The sequence below is a fragment of the Bicyclus anynana genome, chromosome 11 (genome assembly GCF_947172395.1).
Source record: "Bicyclus anynana chromosome 11, ilBicAnyn1.1, whole genome shotgun sequence".
Classification (NCBI taxonomy): Eukaryota; Metazoa; Arthropoda; class Insecta; order Lepidoptera; family Nymphalidae; genus Bicyclus; species Bicyclus anynana.
Window position 1 is genome coordinate 8,487,729 of NC_069093.1, and position 24,359 is coordinate 8,512,087.

General features: G+C 35.5%; 2 protein-coding genes across 6 annotated transcripts; one reads left to right on the plus strand and one right to left on the minus strand.

The window, feature by feature from the left end:
* Nucleotides 1-355: 355 nt before the first annotated feature.
* LOC112048145 (nuclear distribution protein nudE-like 1) lies at nucleotides 356-16,570 on the plus strand. Of its 2 annotated transcripts, none has more exons than XM_024085550.2 (7): nucleotides 356-632; nucleotides 729-882; nucleotides 1,590-1,726; nucleotides 2,423-2,559; nucleotides 3,136-3,282; nucleotides 3,934-4,016; nucleotides 5,912-6,797. In XM_024085550.2, the coding sequence occupies exons 1-7, from the start codon at nucleotides 559-561 to the stop codon at nucleotides 6,317-6,319; spliced, it is 1,140 nt and encodes a 379-aa protein (XP_023941318.2). In that variant the 5' UTR covers nucleotides 356-558; the 3' UTR covers nucleotides 6,320-6,797. The 2 variants fall into 2 exon arrangements, with proteins under 2 accessions (XP_023941318.2, XP_023941319.1); XM_024085551.2 differs by lacking the exon at nucleotides 5,912-6,797 and adding an exon at nucleotides 10,700-16,570 and having other exon boundaries at nucleotides 359-632.
* A 450-nt stretch (nucleotides 16,571-17,020) lies between these two features.
* LOC112048151 (phosphatidylinositol N-acetylglucosaminyltransferase subunit Q) lies at nucleotides 17,021-24,088 on the minus strand. 4 transcript variants are annotated; one of them, XM_024085562.2, is made up of 7 exons: nucleotides 23,170-24,088; nucleotides 22,030-22,155; nucleotides 20,834-20,969; nucleotides 19,590-19,734; nucleotides 19,012-19,204; nucleotides 18,217-18,331; nucleotides 17,021-17,388 (listed from the first exon to the last, which is right to left on the minus strand). In XM_024085562.2, exons 1-7 carry the CDS (start codon nucleotides 23,728-23,730, stop codon nucleotides 17,210-17,212), a joined length of 1,455 nt encoding a protein of 484 aa, XP_023941330.2. In that variant the 5' UTR covers nucleotides 23,731-24,088; the 3' UTR covers nucleotides 17,021-17,209. The 4 variants fall into 4 exon arrangements, with proteins under 4 accessions (XP_023941330.2, XP_052740060.1, XP_052740062.1 ...); XM_052884100.1 differs by lacking the exon at nucleotides 23,170-24,088 and adding an exon at nucleotides 22,304-22,653; XM_052884102.1 differs by lacking the exons at nucleotides 20,834-20,969; nucleotides 23,170-24,088 and adding an exon at nucleotides 22,304-22,654.
* Nucleotides 24,089-24,359: the final 271 nt, after the last annotated feature.

A 24,359-nucleotide genomic window follows, 5' to 3' on the forward strand; every position in this document is an offset into this window, starting at 1 on the left:
TAGTATTTATTCAATCCGCTCTTTATTCATGTCTTGTGTGCCAATTCATGGTGATAATTATGCCGGGAAGCTGTTTGTTATGTTATGTTGTTATTTCCCGAACCGTATATGATAAAAAAAATTAAAGACAAAATTAGAGCGAATTCATGAAGTATATTGTAAGCAAAGACAAGATTAATTTAACTTTATAAAACATCTCATTTCGACGTGTTCCTGGATTCGCGCGCGATTCGCAAGAGAATGTAGAGCAAGTATTTCTAAACTGTAAAAAATATTCTGTATGTAGGAACTAGGAACGACTATTCTATTAATCTTTGGAAAATCATTTGTCGTCTGTGCAAGTAGTAACTAATCTGTGGTGATATTTTCTTGTGGTCTGTCATCTGTGTAATGGCTGATTTGTGAAAATATAACAAAAGATCGAAATTAATTTAATAACGACAACAAACTATTTGTTCTTATTAAAATAATTAAATCATATGCACAATAAACATCACATACCAACAAATTATACATACGTGTAAATTTAAAAACGTCGAGATCTAGTTTAAAAAAAATATGGAATCTACGAAACATTTAGATTCGAATTCAGTGGAGTATTGGAAGGAACAAGCTAAATATTATGAGCAAAAGTATGATTAGTTTTAAAGCTTAATCTAATTCATATATACGATACGGTGCGAAATTGGAATTGTTATTTTTATTGATTTCATATCCGTATTCCGTAGGTCATCAGAAATTCAACAAGAATTGGATGAATACACAGAAAACTCAGCTCAACTGGAAAAGGAATTAGAAGCGTCACTGGCACAGGTCGAAAAGCAGAATAGAGATCTGGAACATCAAAACCAACGCCTCAGAAATGAAATTGACATGCTCAGGGTATGTTTATTATTAGTAAAACTTAATGTGTCATACATGTTTCTACAGTCAAGGATGAGGTCATTTGAATTAGCCACTTAACAGTTACATCTAAAACTGGTCTGTCTTTAAATGATTAATGAAAGTTAATTCTTTAACTTGAAAAATATATTCTGCATAAGCATATTATTAGTATTATTACATAATGCCAAATATTATGCTAGTGTTGTATAATAAACAACTTAACATTTAATGTATCATCATTATCATTATTAGCTTATTTTAATGGGCCACTACAAGGCCCGGCCTCCCTCCTTACAGAAGAGGGGATATGTAGTTTAGACCCACCACACTGCTCCAATGTGGGTTAGCAGGTATATACATACATATAGGGTATACCGAGCACCCTGTATAGGGTACCCTCGGGAGTATTTCCTAACTCTAGGGTTATATGTATTCTTTAAAGAAAATTAATTAAAAAAATGCCTAAGCAACATGTGTTATAAAATAAATATTTTCAGTTAATCCAAAGTATAATATATCTCTTTTCCAAATTTCAGCCAAATATTTTTGTTAGTTTTGCATGAAAGAGTAACAAGCATGCATACAAACTTTCATGTTTATTATAGTAAGATATCTTACTAATAAAAAAAAGAATACTTTCTTGATCACACAATAATTTAATTTGTACATCCAGTATTCAAAAATTAATTATTTCTTTCACACAGACTAAATTAGAAAGGAGTCAACATGAGACAAATGCACTAGAAAATGAATTAAAAGCATTAAAAATAGATAAAGAGAAACAAGGTATATATATTAGAGAATTAGAGCAAAAAAATGACGATTTGGAAAGAGGACAGAGGTAAGAAACCACACAAATTTCACAAAATTTTATTTGCTGAATTCCATATTATTGTGTAATTTTAATTCATCTATGTGTTATCTCAATTTATATTATAGGTTGCCTGAATGAGATCACTTCATAAGAAAATGAATTGGGCAACTTTAATGTCCTCCCGGGTATATAATGTCTGTAAATAAATTTAAAGGAGACTTTCTCTAATAAATCTGTTGAGAGTTCAATTCTGTATATGAAATACATTTCCAAAAAACTATCAAGGGGTGATTAGTGATCGATACTGATGCCAAAAATGCAATCAGTAAAATTTTTGTCTGAATGTTCATTATAGAAACAAAAACTACTCAACGGATTTTAACAAAATTATTATTCTTCATAATCCTGGGCAGGTTATAGAATTCTTTTCATCACGATCAATAGAACCAGAGCAGTGAAGGGAAATGTTGGGAAAATGGTAGAAGTTACTCCATTTTTCCTTTTGTTTGTTACTATGTAATAAAGATGTTCAAATAAATATAAAATAAATTAATTTCTAACAAATGTTATTTATGTTTATTTTTGCTGACAATGTTCCATGTAGAGATTTTTACTATTTTACTATATGTGAATCCATCTTTGTTGATAAATTATGTATCTCTTCTTTGATATTGATATTGATATTATAGATTCTGTCTGTCACAATAACATTCTTGTTTGCAGAATCATATCAGAGTCAGTTTCATGTATAGAGACGCTACTTAATCAGGCTTACGAACGTAATGCAGTGTTAGAGAGTGAAGTAGATGAAATTGAAAACTTGAGGGTGAATCTACAGAGAGCTACTGATGAGGCCAGAGGTATACGTTAGATACTAATTGTAGACTTTGCTTGCATGGAAACCTTAAACCACAATATTCTTTGTTTTATTATAATAACTTCAAAAAGTTTTGAAAAACCAAGAAACACGCTTTTAGCAGATTTAAGTCACATGACTATTTTTTTCGTATTTCTGACAGCAAACCCTTTCATTTGATATTCATATTATGGGGGTGGATTTCAAACAGCCAGTCTGCCATCTTGGGGTGGCCGCCATTTTGGATTTGTAATGACGTTTCTTAGCTAGTCATGTATTATCATCAGAACTCAGAGCGTGTGCAAAATTTCATCCTAATCGAAGACCTGGAAGTGGGTCAAACTAAGATTCCAAGATTTTCTATCAATTGAGAAACCTCCTCCCTTTTTTTTGAAGTCGGTTAAAAAGTAGCCTATATGTAGCTCATTAAACTTCTCTCTTGCAGTGAAAGTTCTATTAAAATTGGTTTAGTCATTTCAGGAAAATTATTTTAAACAAGTTTGTTGTCTTTTAGTATCATATAAAAAACTTTTTAAAATAACAGACAGACACTTTGTCAATCTCAATATTTGTGTTTCAGATCTAAAACAAGAATTGAAGGTTATAGAAAAAATTCCATTATTGAAGAAAGAAGACAGCAGTACAAATGATACACTATGCAATGGACATGCAACCCGAACCCAGGTGGAAATTGAAACACAGACTTCAATCTCATCACCAGCTAAACGTAAGCTTATCAAGTTTAATCCTTTTATTACTTACGAGTACTAAAGTCCGGCCGCCCAGAAATTGCGTTTCTGACACCTGTCAATGTCACCTTTTTGTATTTGTTAGTTAATAATTTTAGCCCAAAAATTTATATGCTTATTGTAAGTTGGCATAATAGTGAATATGCCAGCAAAACGCTAATTCACTATCTCTTATGCTAGTTGACATATACTTAATTGAGATTCTATGTAAAAATGTCATCCGGTGCTTACTGGTAATTCACACAGTAAGTAAATTATATTTTGTCACTTGATTTCATGTTTATTTGAATAGGTTGATAACAAAAAACAAATTAGTGAATAGGCCAGCTGGACTTTGATCAATGACAACCCACAAGTAGTTTTCAAGTTTATCGTGAGAGAGACAACAATACAGTTATTTTTTTGTTGATTTATGGCCAGTTTTATCATCGCAAGTAACAGTCAAAGTAACGTCATAAATCAAAAGTGACGGTCTTATTCACTGAAAAATAAAGTCTTCTTTACTACTTGCTACTTTTACTGTTACTTTAGCTTTACATGAAGAAACTGGCTGTTAATATTTTTTTAGTACTTCTCTTGACAAGACACTTGTAATTCGTAGTTTCTTATGAGTTTTTAACTTTTTCCAGGTGAAGTAAACGGCAATGCAATGACACCATCTTCACGAGTATCGGCAATCAACTTAGTTGGTGACCTTCTACGGAAAGTAGGGGTGAGTTATATGTACTATATCTCTGTAGTATTGGTAGTAGTTATTATTTGTTTATTAGTTGTAGCGGAAATTAATTGGGGCAAACCTAAAGCACTTTAGTACAAACATATATGTTTATATTGTTAACTACAAAATATGTATTTTTACCTAATTTTTGTAAATATATATCATATTATTTATGTACATAATATATAATAATATATTTGTAATATTTATAATATGCAGCGTATAATGGTACTCATATTATGATGACTATTTATTTATATTAAAAAATCTCTAGATATAATAAAGTTTAATAAAATGACAGTATTTAATTAAAAAGGTTGTTTTCGTTAGAAAAGGGTGTATTGGTATGTATTATAATAATTATATAATTATGTTAGGTGATACATTATTGCATGCTTTATCTACAATTAAGTATATACACAAGCTTCTGCCTCATCAGCATTATATATTACCTGATAAACAGAAATAAATATATTTATATGGTTTAGTCCTTAATATAATTTGGGTATATAAATTCCGCATATCGAAATAAATTCCGCAAATAGAAAATATAATCCATCGCACTAGTTGACTAGAGCTTAATTAGATTTATTAGCGTCGTAAATGTTCACAATGCATTGCATTCCAAAAATATATTTTTTTCGAATAGTCGAAGTTTTATGCGTTGCAAGTTACGTCATAGTATAATTAAAAGCTCTCATTAAACCTACAGTTTGGGGGTTTATTTATTATTGGTCATGGGTGCGACCCTCATCAATTTTGAACTATATTGTACCCATTTCTAACAGTTTTCACAGTTAATTCTAAAAGAAATGGTATATTGGTTATATATAAAATATATGAGGTTGTATATAATATATATACAATTAAAAACAAAAACAGACCTTTCATGTGGGCCAGATATAATAGCATTCTAGTCACTAAATTATATTCAAATAACCTAATAATAATTTAGTAACTGTTTATACCTATATTATATGCTTTAGTTACTGTAGGCGACGCAAAAGACGTAACTGAATTACATTGGGGAGCGAGGATTTGACGAGGAGCTAACGTATTTTTTATTAATTCATTCACAAATATTTGGCAACTTTTCTTAGAAATTACGGAAAAATATGCGCATTGGTCAATTCACGAGAAAATATTGTTAATTTATTTATAGCTAGTAAATTGATTTTATAAAGCAATTTTTGAAAGCAGAACTTGATAATCTACATTTTCTTCTGAATTTAATGACACCTTGCTCATATTTTTCCGTGACTCTTTAAGTTGAAAAGAGTATTTGTGAATACATAGACATACATATAGACGCGCTGATCCTTCGGCATACCTATTCACCCCTGTACCGCGCAGGTAAACACCTGGTACTGTAAATGACTGCTTTCAATTTTCGTAGTTTATTTTTGACATGCAATGCCGTAAACCCATCGATCTCTTATTAAAAAATGGATGCACAGTCAGCGACCAAAAAACGTCCCACTCCAAAGAGTTCCAAACACAACTTCTTGACACTCAATTCAAGTAGTCGCGTTTTCAAATTCAACCTTAAAGTTAATATTTAAGGCTGTATTTGCTCTGAATTTGGGATTTTATTGAATATTGGACTATATTTAAAGGTATAATTTTCTTTACCAATAATTCTGAAACTGTTAAAGCAAAATTTTTACATGATTATGCGTTCTTTTATTATAAGAGGTCAATGCGTAGACCAGTGTTCCGCAAATAAAAAGATGTCTATTTAACAGAGCACTTCGAAATGTTTATAAGTCATAAATTAAAATATAGAAACACAGAACATCAAATGCGAAACACTGCAGTAGATAACGCAATGTAATGTTTATTTTGCACGGTGTGTATTTTGTAGTGTGCATGTTGTTTATTGCTTGCAGCTTGAAAGGTTTCTTTGCCGTGAATGTGGTAAGGTCAAATGTTCGTGTGGCGCAAACAGTCCAAACGAGCCGAGCGCTTCCTTGGACATAGGAGACGCGAAAAATATGGTCTGTGGAAACGAAAATAAACAAAACGATGATGATTCGGTAGAGTACAGGACACAGACAGGCTTTACGCGTCAGTATTCGAGATCTGAGCACACTGACAGTCCGAGGCAGTTGCCTTTATCGACTCCGAGGTCATCCGATCAACCTCTTGAGAGGTCCTATCAGAATGAGAACGGTAAACTGAGGAGGTCCTTCATTGTGAGGTCGCGCGAGGGACTCGAAACGTTTCTCAACTTCTCCGCCACGAGGAAGGGACAGGATCAAGGAAAAGGGAAACAGATGTTGAAACAACAGTTTTGACATAAATATATATTTAGTGTTTTATACAAAAATGGCCATATATGGGTTGCTACATTGTATTTTAAAATATAATTCAACATTTCATATGAATTATTAATGTTGGTATTTTTTTTGGTTTGGAATTGGACACAGACGGCCCTTGCATCGCCTGTGAGTATATAGTAACATTAACGTAGCCTTTGACATGTTTTAGCATGTTTTCTTATGAATTCAGGCGATGTTATTGTATATCTATTATTTTTCAAGATATTCTATCCTTTTTGGTTCAATAAAAACATTATTTTTTTAAAATATGGTGTAGAACAACCCTATAGAAATAGGTATGATAGATTAAAATAGTTGTGTTTATTGTTTTTTTAACTAATTAGTACAAATTAATGTATGTGTAAATATTTTTGTAGTTAAAGTACATTCATGTAACATTACGCCATACATAATTTACATAAAGATTTAAATTAAAATTAACCATAATTTTACATAAAATTTTAATATTTAAGACCTAATAAATATGGAATTTTAATTTAGATATAATTTTCAATTTCATATTTTTGATTAGGTAAAATCTGCATCAACATGTAAATAAGGTTAAGGTCCCAGTATATGTGACGGGTAAAATAACTTGGACGGGATGGGCGTGTATCACGTGGATATTGTCTTAAAACATGCACGATTTTTTACATTACTTGCCCAGTTTTGCAAACAAGCTGCATTAGAAGCATCTCTGTCTGCAATAGTATAACTACAAGAATAGTTCAACGGTAAGCGGGCTCATCATCGAGAGGTTGTGGTTCTATCCCCTCCTGCTGGAATAATGTCCTCTCTTCTAACACAGTCTTTACCAACTTGTTGGAGATGATTAAGAACATTAATCTAATGTTATTAAAAATAATATATGACAAAACTATATATTTTTAACTTTGTTAAATCATCATCATCATCATCATATCAGCCGATGGACGTCCACTGCAGGACATAGGCCTTTTGTAGGGACTTCCAAACATCACGATACTGAGCCAACTGCATCCAGCGAATCCCTGCGACTCGCTTGATGTCGTCAGTCCACCTGGTGGGGGGTCGGCCAACACTGCGCTTACTAGTGCGGGGTCGCCATTCCAGCACTTTGGGACCCCAACGTCCATCGGCTCTTCGCACTATGTGCCCCGCCCATTGCCACTTCAGCTTCGCAACTCGTTGAGCTATGTCGGTGACTTTGGTTCTTCTGCGGATCTCCTCATTTCTGATTCGATCACGCAGAGATACTCCTAACATAGCTCGTTCCATCGCCCGCTGTGTGACTCTGAGCCTTCTTATGAGGCCCATAGTTAGCGACCAAGTCTCGGAACCATAGGTCATCACTGGCAACACGCACTGTTCGAAGACTTTTGTCTTCAGGCACTGAGGAATTTCGGACGAAAAGATGTCGCGAAGTTTCCCGAATGCAGCCCAGCCGAGTTGGATTCGACGGTTCACCTCTTTCTCGAAATTGGACCTACCTAACTGGATCATATGTCCGAGGTATATGTATTCGTCTACAATTTCGAGCGCAGCGTTCTCAACTATAACTGGGTGGAGCGATACATGAGCATTACACATTATTTTTGTTTTGCCCATGTTCATTTTCAGGCCCACCTGTTGAGAAACGCTGCTGAGGTCATTGAGCATTGTACTAAGGTCATCCAGAGTCTGTGCCATGATGACTACATCATCCGCGAACCGCAGTTGAGTGATGTACTCGCCATTGATGTTGATGCCAAGTCCGCTCCAGTCCAGAAGCTTAAAGACGTCTTCCAATGCGGCGGTAAATAGCTTCGGAGAGATCACATCTCCCTGACGCACTCCTCGCTGCAACTGGATTGGCCTCGTAGTCTGATCCTGAATACGGACTGACATAGTGGCGTTTTCGTACAAGCACTTCAACGCTTGGATATACCTGTAATCAATTCGGCATCTCTGCAATGACCTTAGCACAGCCCAGGTTTCCACCGAATCGAAGGCTTTCTCATAGTCCACAAACGCTAAGCAAAGTGGCTGGTTATACTCGTGAGTCTTCTGTATAACCTGCCGCAGCGTATGGATGTGGTCTATGGTGCTAAAGCCTTTTCGGAAACCGGCTTGTTCGGGAGGCTGGAAGTCGTCAAACCTATTAGCGAGACGATTCGTAATGACTCTCGAGAACAATTTGTAAACATGACTTAGCAGCGAGATGGGTCTGTAATTCTTCAGCAAGGTGTTGTCACCTTTTTTGAAGAACAGAACCACCACGCTCCTATGCCACGCCTCAGGCGTCGTGCCCTCGTGAATGACGGAATTGAACAATCGCTGAAGGACTTTAAGTATCGGTTTTCCACCCGCTTTCAGGAGTTCTGCTGTGATTCCGTCCTCACCTGGCGCCTTATTGTTCTTCAGTTGTTTGAGAGCCACACTAATCTCGTATAGGCTGACGTCCGGGATATCTTCGGTATAGTGTCGGGTCAACTTGGCTCTGGGGTCTTTAGCCAAGTTGTCAACAGGCTGCTGAGTAGTCATGTATAGTTGTCCATAGAACTTCTCGACCTCACTTAATAACACGGGCTTGGAAGAAATAAGATTACCGTGCTCGGTCTTCAAACGCGTCAGCTGCCTCTGTCCAATAGACAGATCTCTGGCGAAAACTTTCGAGCCGCGATTGTTTTCAATCGCATTTTTAATACGCTCGGTATTGAAGTTTCGCAAGTCGCTGGTTTGCGACTTAGAGATCTGTCTACTGATTTGTCGGTATTTTGACGCATCTGCTGAAGACTGCAATCTCATTTCTTGCCTCTCTTCCATGAGTTTAAGTGTATGGTCTGAGAACTTTTTGGTTCTTTTCGTACGGTTGGTCTTATAGAACTTAGACCCAACGGAATGGACAGTTTCCACGAACCTGTTGTTCAGATCGTCCACAGTTTCGCAATTTGCTAGGCAATCAAAGCGGTTCTGCAGTTCTAGTTGAAAGGACTCGGGGTTTTGGATATGGGCACGAGTAGGTCGGAGCGTAGACTTCACCAGTCGATACCGTTCCAGCTGAACGTTGATATTCAACGTGCCTCTAACCATTCGGTGATCGCTACCGGTTTTCACCCTATGGATCACAGAAACATCGTTGAATATTTGCCGTTTGGTAGACAAGATGAAGTCAATCTCATTTTTTGTGGAACCATCGGGGCTCATCCAGGTCCATTTCCTGTGTGGTGGCTTCTTGAAGAAGGAGTTCATCATAAAGAGGCCCTCCTTCTCCATGAAGTCAGCCAACATTTGGCCCCTATCGTTCCGTTGCCCATACCCAAATCGTCCCACTTTCAACTCTGAACCGCTACGTTCGCCCAGCTTTGCGTTAAAATCCCCCATCACAACATTGTAATAAGAGTTTGAGGCATGTATGGCTTTAGAAATATCCTCATACAATACCTCTACCTCCTCGTCGGGATGTGTCGAGGTCGGTGCGTAAACCTGTATAACCTTCAACGAATACCGTTTGGTAATTCGGAGGACCAGGAACGCTACCCTGCTCGACACACTCTCGACTTTTACAACATTGTTCACGAGGGACTTGTGAACGATAAATCCGACACCACCTTGGGACTGTTGGTCGCCCTCCCGGTAGTAGAGCATGTTGCCGGATTCAAGGATTATCGAGCCCTCCCCCTCTCTCCGGACTTCAGACAATCCTATGACATCCCAGTGCAACTTGCTCATAACTTCTTCCAGCTCGATGACCTTTTCGTCGGACCTCAAAGTGCGTGCGTTGTATGTTGCCAGGTCTAGTCGTCGGGGTTGGCAGCGGAATCTCTGCCGGAGATTCTTAACACCCCTTGCCCCGCCGTTACCGTAACCGCTGCCAGAACCAGGAATAGCGGGGCTGCCGGGGACTAGGGGCTGTGTTATATTTGTTCGGTCCATACAAAGTTTTGCCCGATACTGACCACGCTGGGCATGCGGGTTGGTCAGCGCAGTGCTAGATTATTCGCGCCGATGTCGCTGCTGCCCGACACCGGCCTGAGGCATTTCTTAATCTAGTCTGTGGGAATGGATATACCGCCATTCGTCGGTCGCCAGAGCCTCGTCGGTCCATCTGCAGGGTGCACCACGAGCAGGTGAGGTTGACAATTGGGGAGACAGACTGGTACTAGCCTCCCCCTTACACCCCGTCACCATCCACCCGCCATGTCGAAAATCCAATTCCGTCCGATAAGAGAAAAAACTCACACACACGTCACATATACTGCGTCCTTTATAAAACATTTCCGTTTTTATTAATATTTTGTTGCACTCAGGTGGAGGGTTTAACATTTTACGGCACATGTATATAATCTGTCACCTACTAATAATAACATCATTCATATGCGATTTTCTTCATTGTAGGCTTTGGAATCAAAGTTAGCGTCGTGTCGCGGTACAGTTAGACCTAAAGAGCATTCACCAAATCCAAGCGCAGACGTGAATAAGGACTACAGGTGTGTACTCAAGAACTAACCCTTGCCGTCTGCCGTCCCGCGGTCGCGTTAGCTTGTATTGGACAGAACCTGCGGTAGTCAGACTTACCTCATTTTATAAAGGCTGAGAAATTGTCAGCCTAGACTTAGTTGGCTTTTGTAAGTAACAGGTTTCAAGGCTCCAAATCTTGAACCATAGTATATCATAGCTCAATGGTAAAGGGTCCGGACTCATCACCGAGAGGTTGGGTTACGATCCCCGCCCACTGATGGACTATTGTCGTAACCACTCAATACATACAGTATTTTCCGACTGATTGAAGGGAAATGGGAATATTAATTTTATTCAAAAGATAATATGGCCAATACTTTTAAAAAACTAAAACATATCTGCATCATATGGCAAATCATGTCTCCAGTCACTTTGTTTCAAAAGCATCATTAAAGATTGATTTTTAATTTAAGTCAAAAATTCGCTAGATATTAAAGTTAAAGAGTTACAAGAAGCAAAGGGTCTGACGATTAGAGACATGATTCCTGGTATCTTGTAAAAAAATATCAAAACATTTTGGACTACCCTTGAAACTTGCTTTACAAACCTACCATAGTCCAAACTTTATAATTGGCTACCGTAGTTACGTGCGTCGAAACAACGTACGTTTGCTGACTATAGTCTAGCAAGTTTGTTGATAACATTCCCATGATATGAGGGCGACGAGGGGAAAGACTGATGTGAAATCGTGCGTGCGAGGAAGTTAGGTGCATCAGTCGTGAGTTTTTCATTCATCGCTACACGCCCCCCGGTCCACGCGAACCATCAGGATTGTTACGAACGAAGTTGCCAAGCTGTAACTTTCAGCTTTCAGAAAGTGAAGTTTGTCTGACTATTGCAGGCTCTTGTTCTATATAGTACTATACTATGAACAGAAATTTACATTTGCTTCACGTCACATACTCCCCTACGTGTTTATTCAACCATCTATACTCTGTAAGAGCATTTATTTTACTTTTTACTCGACTCAATAATGTTTAATTTTTTTAATACAATTATAATTGGTCGCTAACTATGGGCCTCATAAGAAAGCTCACACAGAGTCACTCAGCGGGCGATGGAACGAGCTATGCTCGGAGTATCTCTGCGTGATCGAATCAGAAATGAGGAGATCCGCAGAAGGACCAAAGTCACCGACATAGCTCAACATGTCGCGAAGCTAAAGTGGCAATGGGCGGGGCACATAGTTCGAAGAGCCGATGGACTTTGGGGTCCCAAGATGCTGGAATGGCGACCCTGCAATACAAAGCGCAGTGTTGGTCGACCCCCCACCAGATAGACTGACGACATCAAGCGAGTCGCAGATATTCGCTGGATGCAGACGGCTCAGTATCGTGATGTTTGGAAGTCCCTACAAAAGGCCTATGTCCTGCAGTGGACATCCATCGGCTGATATGATGATGATGATGAAATGAAATGAAATTTTAATCGCTTAAATCATATACAACATTTTGAATGCTTTTATATACATATCCAGACGTTTAGGTAATTATATTTTATGTAATGAAACCATTAATGTAAATTATATCTATTATTTGCTAACATGATTTTTTATTGTTTTATCTTATTGATATTTTTTATATACTATGTTAAATTAAATAAAAATATTTAATTTACGTAACACATTTTAGTAGAATAAAATCATCTAATACCTTCATAATTTGTTGGCTCGTCAATAAAATTTTCTATGTAATTGTCAATGAAATATTAGGTATATTATTGTAAATAAAAGTACACAAAAAGTAAAATAAATGCCTTAACGGAGTATAATGTGATCTTGATCACACTTTCCTAATATTACTAATATCTGTGATGATAAAAGAAAATAGGTTAGAAACGTAGCAGAAATAATATTTGGCCTACCCACCGGAGACGTAAGAAATGAGACACGGCGCATTTTGCTATTGCTTCGCGCACTGAATTTTTTTGGCAATTTGTTAACGCCATTAAACAGCCTTGTGACGTCATAACAAAACGATTTTGTGACGTCACTTATGTCTCACGTCATGATTTGCTGTGAGGATGGTTTTGCTAACACGAAAAGAACGAGCAAACAATTTTCGATGTAAAAGCCCATAAAGAGTTTAGAATCAGATCATATTATTATCATATAGTATTATATACGTTAAATATTTATATGTACTTATATTTTTGAATAATCGATTTTTGTAAATAAAAAAATGTAGTAATAATGTATTGAAATTGTTAATACATATTGAAAAATTTTATGGACTTTAATATGTAGTATTTTCGTATAAAAATTAATTCATTATAATAATAATATGTACTAAAATATTTTGTGTGTCTCTTTCATTTGCATTGCATTTTATTTTGTGACTATTTTTTTATTAACTAACTTTTTGATAATATGCACGTATTGTGAAATATCTGATATTGAATATTAATTAGATATTGCTTCACTGTTTTAGTCTTTTTAATTTGCAACTAAATTGTGACTAACATTGGAGAGAAAGCAAAGTGTATAACCATCAACGTGATTTTGAACATTTAACTTTTTAGTATTTCGTAAATAATATTAGGTACCTACTGAACTGAGGCGAAGTGAGACCAGAAATTATAAAAATAACTTAACAACTAACACTTTGTTGTGTTATATTTTTCAATTATAATATATATCATTTATCAGCCAACAAATACTGATAATATCAATTACCTTTCTAACATGGAAAGTGTTAATCAAAGTGTAAATGGGCTATAGCTAAGATAGTATCAATTTCTTTTGTACTAACGCTTCGAAAACTAAAAAAAAATATGGAAATGACGTAGCCTCAGACCAATTATAGAAGGATTTGTATCGCACTCATAGTCACGAACAAAATTGTCTGACATTTTCTGAGGAAAACGAGCTAAGATTTGGTTAAATCTTATACTAAACTAGAAGTTTTTGTCCGTTTTTTACACAATTCAATTACACAAAAAGGTATCTTTACGGAGCTCTTTAACTGACGAACTCGATTACAACTATTTAACATCGATTCTATAGAGACAGTTTTTATAATCGCACTAGCGGACGCCCGCGACTTCGTCCGCGTAAATTTCGATGTCAACCTACCCCTACCCTACCACTTCCCTATCCTACCCGTACCTCTACCCTACCACTACCATACCTCTACCCCTACCCTACCACTACCCAAAATCCTGCCCTAAACCTACCCTACCCCTACACTACCCCTACGCTTCCCTACCCGTACCCTACCCTACCCTGTAACTTCTCTATCTTACTCCTACCCTTAGCAAAATCGGGAGACTTCTATGCTAATAATATAAAGAGGTAAAGTTTGTGTGGTTGTAGGAGGTAATCTCTGGATCTACTGGACCGATTTGGAAAATTGTTTTACCAATAGAAAGCTACGTTATTTGCGAGTGTCATAGGCTATCATATTCACAGGGAAACGGGAACTACGTAAATGAAAGCGCCGGGCGTCATATAGCGGAATTTCTGCGTCTTTTAGAAATTTTGTATTATCTCCGAAACTATTTAAGTAATTAACATACTGTAAAGGGCAAATCTTATCTCCATAATATCCTTGTGATTATTAAATAATTTATTTTAATAAGGATTAAAGTTTAGTTGTATAAATAATGACGTAAAGCTAAGTATATAAAATTAATAATTTTTATAACACAAAAGGTACTATATCTGCTAATATATAGAAGATAGATATATGGTGTCGCGGACTTTTTCGTAGAACTTTTAAAGATACATAAAATCTCCATACATTAATTTCAATTTTACACAAAAGTTAAAGCAGCGCATGCGAATAAGTCTGTTTAAGAGGATTTTCAGTCCGACCTGTATGACAAAAACTGTGATAACTCGGCTAATATATATGATACCAAAATAAAATATAGCCTATAGCACTCCCCGATAATGTAGCATTCTACTGGTGAAAGAATTTTTGAAATCGGACCAGTAGTTCCGAAGATTACCCCATTTAAAAAATGTGACAAACTTACAAACTTACAAACTTTACCTCTTTATAATAATAGTATAGATTAGATCGTTGATGATTTCTTTGACAGAAAAGTAACGTCTAGCGAGGCAGGTCCTATACAATAATTGGTCTGAGGACGTAGCCGATAGATACAGGGTTCCCAACTTGGGGGTTTTCCCCCCAGATTTAGGGGGCAAATAAGTGAAATGGGATTTTTTAGGGGTCTGAAATTTTTAGGGGTATTTTCAGGGATTTTTTGACTCTTTAATATTTTTAAATTGATGATATTTTTATTAATTCTTTCTTGGCCTAGCGACTTATAACGACATATAATACGTTATTCTACAACCACTCTGAGGCAATTGGAGGCAATTTTCATCGAATAAAAAAAATTGGTAAATTTATTCATTGTCAACATGTATGATTTCAAAAAATCTGAATCTTCAGATAAAGACGTAGTATTTTGTCTGTATTAAATATAGACTTTTGAAACATATGACAGCATATTATTTCTAAATTATTATGAATTTATATTTTTTAGGGGGACAACTCAATAATTAAGGCGATTTTAGGGGTTTTTGACACCAACTTTAGGGATAAATATTTTGGAGAGTTGGTAACACTGGATAGATAGGTTGATCACGTGACGTATCTAAAACAAATGTCAACCCCATACCTTTATAGTTTCCGAAGCGTTAGCGTTTATAGAAGAGAATGTGTAATTCGGCCAATTGCTCTTACTAGAACGGCGGAGGTTTCTCAATTCGTCTATGTATATTTTTATTAAGCAGTTGAATAGTTTAAACGTAGGTTTTTATCTGGTAAATGCTCACTACTGGACTCACTTCGTGTATATGTATATTTTGAGTACTTGAGTAGATAGTAGGTTATTATGAATAAGTACTATGTTCATATCGACTGTGGCCATCGAACGCTTACATTTAATGTGAAAAAGTTAGGAATACCTACATTTATGGAATTTTTGCTTTAACACTAGAATATAGTGTTTTGAAAGATCAGAAACCATAAAAATTTGATAATTCACGAAATTTACCGAAATCTTGCCCCTGTAAATTCAACTAAGATGTTTTTAAGGTTTGTATTTTTAAACTTTGGTATACTACATAATGCAATAGGCTTTTTGAAAAATTTAACAAAAAAAAAATCTTAGGACTGTTGCATATCTGGCATTTCTTACTATGAAACACTTCGATATTGCAGGCATTGTTGTCCTGTTAATTCATTTTATATTTATTTCAATGCTAGTATGTTTATAAATAGTTTGCTAGTAACGCCAGGTATGTGTGGGCCCTTAAGATAAATTATAACACTATAATAATAATGAGAACAATTCAATTTCAATATTACTTTTAAAAGTATTTAGATTTGGGAGTGTAATAGTAAAACTATTCGTTAAACTCTTCTATAGGTAACACCAATTAATTAGTTACTTTGTAATTATTAATGAGGATTTTATATAAAGATGAGTGTTTATGATAGTGTTCACTGTAGCAATAATATTAATTAATCATTGTAACATAGTTGTGACGTATGTGAACAGAATAGTCCATGTAAAGCCGTGTACAATAAACTGTATATGTCGAAAATTGTTTGAGTGGGTTGACTTGGCCTTTATACAATGAAATGTAAATTGTTATTAATAAATATTGGGCGACTAGTGTATAAATAGCCCAGTCAGCGAATAGTTTGTGTAACTAAGCATTTATACGTTCACATGTGTGGTGACCAGACAATTTTTATTTTTGTGCGCAATAAAATAAGTTGAGGCAGACATTTGTGTTTTATTTACTTTTTTTTTATTTAATTTTTCTTTACAAGTTATCCCTTGACTACAATCTCAAATGTTGGTAAGTGATGATGCAGTTAAGATGTAAGCGGGCTAAGTTGTAAGGAGGAGGATGAAAATCCACACCCCTTTCGGTTTCAACACGACATCGTACCGGAACGCCGAATCGCTTGGTGGTAACTAGCCAGACCTGGACCAATTAAGAAAACCTCAATCGTCATGTAAATCCACTGCGCCACGGAGATGGGGATTACATCAGCAATAGTTAATTACTTTTTTCACATGGCAACCCACACACTGTTTGAAAAATAAACGCATTTCGCATATCCAATAATAAAAAAAATGTTTACGTAAGCATGGGGGGGAGGGGCGATCATTGCTTATTTTTGCTGGTTTGGGGTCTTGGTTTGTTTAAAATAATAAATCTGCATACGGATACTAGTAAAATTCGTTTATTTCAATAATATTTTGAAGTTTGACTATTCGTAGTGACCTACCACCAGTTCGGAAGGCAGGTCCGATAAACTCATCTCATTCCATACGTCCATTGCTGCACATAGGCATCTAGTAAGAACTTCCAAATTACACAGTCTTGAGCCTGAATCCAGGAATCCATGTAACCAGCTATATTATTTGTTTTCCGGTAAAAACATTGGAGATGATGTTACTCCAGTCAAACTGTTTGGGCGCTTTCACTGGAGGCTTGAAATATTCCGTTAAATCTCCGAGTGACTGGTTGCACACCAGTTTCACTTTGAGGAGAATTGACGAGTCGCATTCCACTTCCTGTATTAGAATATCACCTGCAATACAAAATATTAAAAATACAATAGCAAGGTGCGGCTGACAGTCTCCTTATGTCGTTCATAATTTATACGTAAAATAAATCTGTAAAGAAGTCAATTCTGTACATGAAACATATTTCCAAAATAACTATCAGGGGGTAATTAAATTCAAAATTCATTTATTTTAGGTAGGCTCACTTTACAAGCACTTTTGACACGTTAGTTGACTATTTGTAAAGATTCTACCACCGGTTCGGAAGGCAGGTTCTGCTGAGAAGATACCGACAAGAAAACAACAAACAGCAACAGACTTTGCTCTTTTGAAAAAGTCATACAGTATTACAATTTACAATTGATAACAATTACATTACAATTTCTTATAGTTTTATTTCCTGTGTGAAGGTGGAAGCAGATCCAATGGCCTCCAAGCACCTTAATCGTTAAGGAACTCATCAATAGTGTATTTTGATTAGTGATCGATACTGATGCCAAAAATGCAATCAGTAAAATTTTTGTATGTCTGTTATAGAAACAAAAACTACTCGAGGGATTTTAACGAAATTTGGTACAATTATTCTTCATACTCCTGGGCAGATTGTAGTATACTTTTCATCACGCTACGATCAATTGCAGAGCAGTGAAAGGAAATGTTAGAAAAGCGGCAGAAGTTGCGATACAACCAATACAAAAATGTCGATGAATTGATAAAAAATCGGAAGCGACATCATTTTACCTATACCTACTATGTAATGAGTTATATATACTATGTATGTAGGTGAGATTGCAGTCAACGGCAAACTAGTAAAGAATAAAAAAAAAAAAGATTATGTAGGCAGAAGTAGGTACCTGCAATTTTAGGAGATCGCGTCATCCATAAAATCATAACGTAAAACGGCATACTCTGTATGATGTATATGACTTTCGCCAAAACATATTGTACGGACAGCGATAACACTCGGAACTGAAAAAAGAATTAATAATCCATAAAAATTATTTGATTACATCATCATTACCATCATCATCGTCATCATCATAATCATTATCATCATCATAGACGCCTACTGATGGACATAGGCATCTTGCATGGAGTTCCAAGCAGAACAATCTCGAGCCGAGCCGAGTGCATCCAAATCTGTGAAATAAAATATACTCTTAATATCTTTTTACAAATATTTACACTGATTTTTGGTGTTGTCAACTGAATAAACAAACATTTTTTTTTTGGTAAACAGTCATGTTATGCGTAAACTTCTTAAACCAGGAACTTCAACACATATTTTTGGGGGGTTGGGAGTTTAGGCACACAACGCTGCCCCCATAAGGGTTGGCGGGCATGATGGGTGATGATAATGTCTATGTATAACATATAATATAATATAATGTGTATGTATAACATATTAGTCCGGTCCGGGGCATGCACCTCCAAATTTTCAGTTGTGGGCATTATAAAAAAATATGTATCACGTGTCTCAAACTGTGAAGGAAAACATGATGAGGAAACCTGAATAGCTGAGAATTTTCTTAATTCTCTAGTCTGCCAATCCGCATTGGGCCAGCATGGTTGCTCAACAGTAAACTGAATATGGGTTGTTAATGATAAGCTAAACTGGATCAAAATATTATTTACATATTTTAACTCACCATAGTAAAAACAATATAATACATAATAGTTGTTGGCAACAGCAAAAGCAGTATAGTGAACGCTATGGTGCCCACAAACATCTCCTGGTTAGTGTATTCACAGGAGTCTATACCGCCTCGCAGTGGGTTGTACTTTCTGCCGACAAATAACCTCAGCAATGCTGTTAAACCTGATATTTGTAGGCTGAACAATCTAAAATTGATACAAGAAATAACTGTCAGTGTGTTTCAGTTTATACATAGTAATATCTATGGGCCATTTTTATAAACATTGATTATAAACACAAAACATAGAAAGCTAACATTAACATTAGAAAGAAGTGAACAGGGCCCGCATATAAGAAGACATATACTAATGTATTATAACAAAATAGACTTCATTAACTGTTACATAGAGTAAACTTTAGTTAATACTGTACAGGGGCGTGGCTACCGCGGTATCAATGATACGGGGCCCCGGACGTATGAGTGTACGACACTTCTGAGTGTGACTCCCACTTTCGCCATCCTCCTTTTAATTGTTTTACTAGTGCCTAGTCTAATCTAATAGAATAAATAAATTCATGGAAAATAGCTACCTTGCAGCATACACATAGATGCAGTAGCAGTGAAAGGTGGCTAAACACATCATGTCCGATATTATCGCAGCTTGGAATGTGAACCCCAGATAACCCAAGTACTGATAAATGTGCATCACTATATCCAACTTTTCACCTGACATATCTGAAATAGAATATAAAATTTTAAATTTGCAACATTTTAATAAAGTTAAAATTCGCAAAAACATATTGTTGTATAAATCATAAGAAAAATTAAAGTAATAACTATATGAGTATTACTAAAGAATTTCCAAGTTTATGGCTTAAACTTGTATTATGTGGCATGATGATCAATGGGACTTTGGAGCAGAACATATGCTTCTTTTTTATACCTAAAATAAAGATTATATAATGATTTATTTATTTTGCTATGCAGGAGATGTTGACTCTACAACGTGCAATTGCAAAACAAATAACATGTTCTTTGCAATTGCACGTTGTAGAGTCAACATCTCCTGAGGATGCTCCGGTTTCGGGGTGAAACGTACGTAGAGAGTATTTTGTCGGACCTGGGTGACGTTGTCGCATGGGTTCGCCGAATTTTCGCGGATGATAGCAAAATAAATAAATCATTATATAATCATGATGAACTTCCGCAAAGTAACGCCTGCTTCTATCCAATACCTAAAATAAAAATAGAAGAGGGTGAAATAGGGGTTGAAAGTTTGTATGGAAGCATAGCGATAATAGAATATAATAGAAAACCAAATCCCCGTTATGAGGTTGTTTTTTTTTATTATTATTTCGTAATTTTTCTCATGATTTATGCACAATCTGCCACAATCACAAACCGCTTGGTGTACAAAGCTGAAATTTGGCAGGGAGGTAGTTTATAGTCAGTAAGTATCCACAAAGAACGGATTTTGCGTTAAGGCTGGATTGAAGAGGTTTAAGGGCGGACAAGGTCGGGGGCGTCTGTTAGTATTCTTTAAAGAGTTTGATGATTACACTGTACACAAGATCAAGAGTATGCCCATAGCAAGAGTGGAAGGATGCGGTTTCTGGTGAGAATGAAGCATGTATATATGTATGACAATCTATATAAAAGAAAGTCGTTTTAGTTCCACTATTTATAATTCAAGAACAGCTGGACTGATTTGGGTTTCACACGGACGAAGTCACTGGCATCCGCTAGTAGACACAAAAACACAGTTCAGTAGATTAAGATTTTTATTGTTTCTCTGTTGTCCCAAATTTATTAGTAGATATTAAAAACAACTCACCTAAAAATAACCACCATAATTCAACATGGTACAAAAAATAGTTTCCTAACATTTTATTAAATGCATTGTTTAACTTCAGACCGGCCGGAGCACCCATTAGCCATTTTAACAAAGAATACATTAAGTTTACTAATTTCTGAAAAAAAAAAATTATAATATTCACTGTATACCTATTTATACTTTTTTATTAGAAGTACATTTAAATTTAGATCAGTTAATAAAATGCACAAACTATTTATTTATTTAGCAAAAGAGACTTATATTATTTGACTCTCAGGATAACCTTGTACAATTATAAATACACATTATTTTTGATTAAAGTAATGTAAAAAGTAGATGTAAAATAATATAGATCACTAGCGGACGCCCGCGACTTCGTCAGCGTAGAATTCAGTTTTTCACAAATTCCACAGGAACCATGGATTTTTCCGGGATGAAAAGTCTATGTGCTAATCCACACTAAAATCTATTTCCATTTCAAACTTCTGACAAATCGATTCAGTAGTTGCAGCGTTAAAGAGTAACAAACACCCATACAAACTTTCGCATTTATAATATTAGAACGATAAAGGATTGGTACACTTGTTGCCTTCTAGCCAAAGTAACCACAGCTTGTGCAATAGGAATAAGACAACCAATGATTTAAATATATTGGATTATATATTATAATTATTTTTAAGTAGGTATTTCCATTTACTTATAACATTTACCACCCAGATACTAGAAAACTTCCATTTTTATAACAAAACTAGCGGACCCGGTCAAGCTTCGTTTTGACATTAGTGCACTTATTCTCTATCCCTACTCTACCCTTCTATACCTCTACCCCTACCCTACCCCTGCCCTACCCCTACCCTACCCCTACCGCTTGACTCTTCAACGTTTGTATGGGATATAGAAAAGGGCAGTTTTTAGGGTTTTCCCAGAAATTATTTGATTTTTTCTCACCTTTTAAACCTTCTCTATACCTCCACGAACATTTCAAGACCAAGATAAGATAAATCCGTTAAGCCGTTCTTGAGTTTTAGCGAGACTAACGAACAGCAATTAATTTTTATATATATAGAAGATTATTGTGGGAATTTAACCCACCTTAACATGGTATGGTATAGAGTCTATACCATATATACTATAGACAGTCCCTATCTACTGTGCTAATCTGCTATCAAAATGAATGCTGGTGGTATGGTATATACCTCTAAAATTCCTACAAGTAGAGTGCCAATTGTTTTTCTGTCATTTACAAGTAGTTCCAGTATTAGATATCCCAATAGTACATCCAAGATAACAGTTGCTATAAAGTTTCCATGTTCTATTGTTATCTGGAAAAGAGATCATTATGATGATGAATATAATAATATATTAAATAGTTTTACTTATTATGTATGTTTACAAACGATGGATATAAATTAAGTCCTACATTCTACCAAGTATGAATTTAAGTTAATTAATTATATTCGCACTATTCACCAAGAGGTTGCGGTTTGATCCTCGCCTGGATTATTGTCCTGTCCACTTCTAATACAGTCTTTTTTGACTAATTCGAGGGGAATGGAAATATTAGTCATATTAAAAAAAATATAGTAAATTAATATTATTTTAAATAGTGATTAAATGTGCCCCTTAAATGATCACAGAAAATCATAAAAAGCTTATTTTAAGTGCCCAAACATAACTGAAAAGTTTAAATGATTGCCTATAAAGTCAAAAATAATGTTAACAAATAACAAATAATTCAGAGTATTTAATTTTTTTTCAATGAAACAAGAGAATATTTTTTTTTCTTTATATGGAATAAGCTTGCGCTTGACTACGATTTCATCTGATGGTAAATGTACATGTGGCCTAAGGTGATATGCCTAGAAGATGCCTATTCACTCTCATCTTAAAGATGCCCAATTTGTAAGAATTAGAAAATACTAAATTAATTTTGACGGCCTCCATGGTGCAGTGGTTTGCGCGGTGGATTAACAAAACGGACGTCCTGGGTTCAATCCCCGGCTGGGCAGATTGTGATTTTCTTAATTTGTCCAGGTCTGGACGGTGGGAGGCTTCGGCCGTGGCTAGTTACCACCCTACCGGCAAAGATGTACTGCCAAGCAACTTAGCGTTCCGGTATGATGCTGCGTAGAAACCGAAAGGCGTGTGGATTTTCATCCTCCTCCTAACAAGTTAGCCCGCTTCCATCGTAGACTGCATCATCACTTACCATCAGGTGAGATTGTAGTCAAGGGCTAACTTGTAAAGAATAAAAAAAGAAACTGACTTTGGGAGAGAGTTCCATACCCTAGCCATGCGTATAAAAAATGAAGAAGCAAATCGCTTCAAATATTTACCTTTCTCTTCTTTTTAGCTGTGTTTAAAAACCATTTTATCAAATGCACATAATTATATAGATGTTGACCGAACATTGATGATTCCAACCATGATGGACTTGAATGACTTGATGAATATAGCTTGTTATCAGGTTTTATGGGCAATTTACTACAATCTTCAAAAATCAAACCTTGTAGCATGGAAAAGCAACATTCACTTTTGCAAAGTGTTTCAGAACATTTTATTTTTTCATAATCATACAACATTACAATGCAGTTCTCAATATTTCTCTGAACACCATTCACTGTTAAGCTTTTTATTTTTGGATATTGAAGATTCTCTATTAATATAGAATTTGGATACTTTTTTAATATATTCTTTGGTAGATGATCACTGTTGTAGCCACAAATTGTATTTTCCTCATTAAACTTTTTATCTGCCAATAAGTTACTACTGGTTGAAAATGTTGTAATAAATATTGTTAAACTTTCTTGGTCTGTGCTTCTTATTATTCCTTTTAAAAACACTTTGCTTCTGCCACTAAGTATTTCTGGCAGCAATATTTTTACAAGTTGTGACATAATATATCAAAATTAATGTGAATGTGAATAAAAATATTTTTTTATGTATCACAATTTATCGAATTTAAATCTTAAATTAAGTTTAGATCCTTAAACCCACAGACTTCGAGCACTGAGCTGAAACAACACAGTTATCACAAGTCACAACTCACAACAACAAATAGCAATCATTTTAGCCAAATACTTTTTCTTCATGAGTTAAAACTTTAGTCGAAGAAACTATGAACTACACACTACAACCGCTAAACTAAAATTTGAAGAGTAAATGAATATAAAATTTATAAAAATTCTAATAATTTTAATTAAAATAAAATCTGCAACCGGTGTCACTCGCATTTTTTTTTCTTTTTCTTTGTGACACAGTGTGACAGTGTCAGTCACTGACACTGTCACACTGACAGTGACTGATGTCAAAAAATTATAGACCACAGCATACAAACCGCGAACGAATCACGCGCGAATCCTTGAATGAACGATCTTAGTTATTTCGGTTTTTAGCTCCACGAAGTAAACAATGTGACATTACATACAATTATGGGAACAAAGTGCGAACCGTGAGGCTTAAAAAATTATGTTATCAGTTTAATTAATTAGTCTGAGACTGACTCCGTGATAGATTAGAGATCACA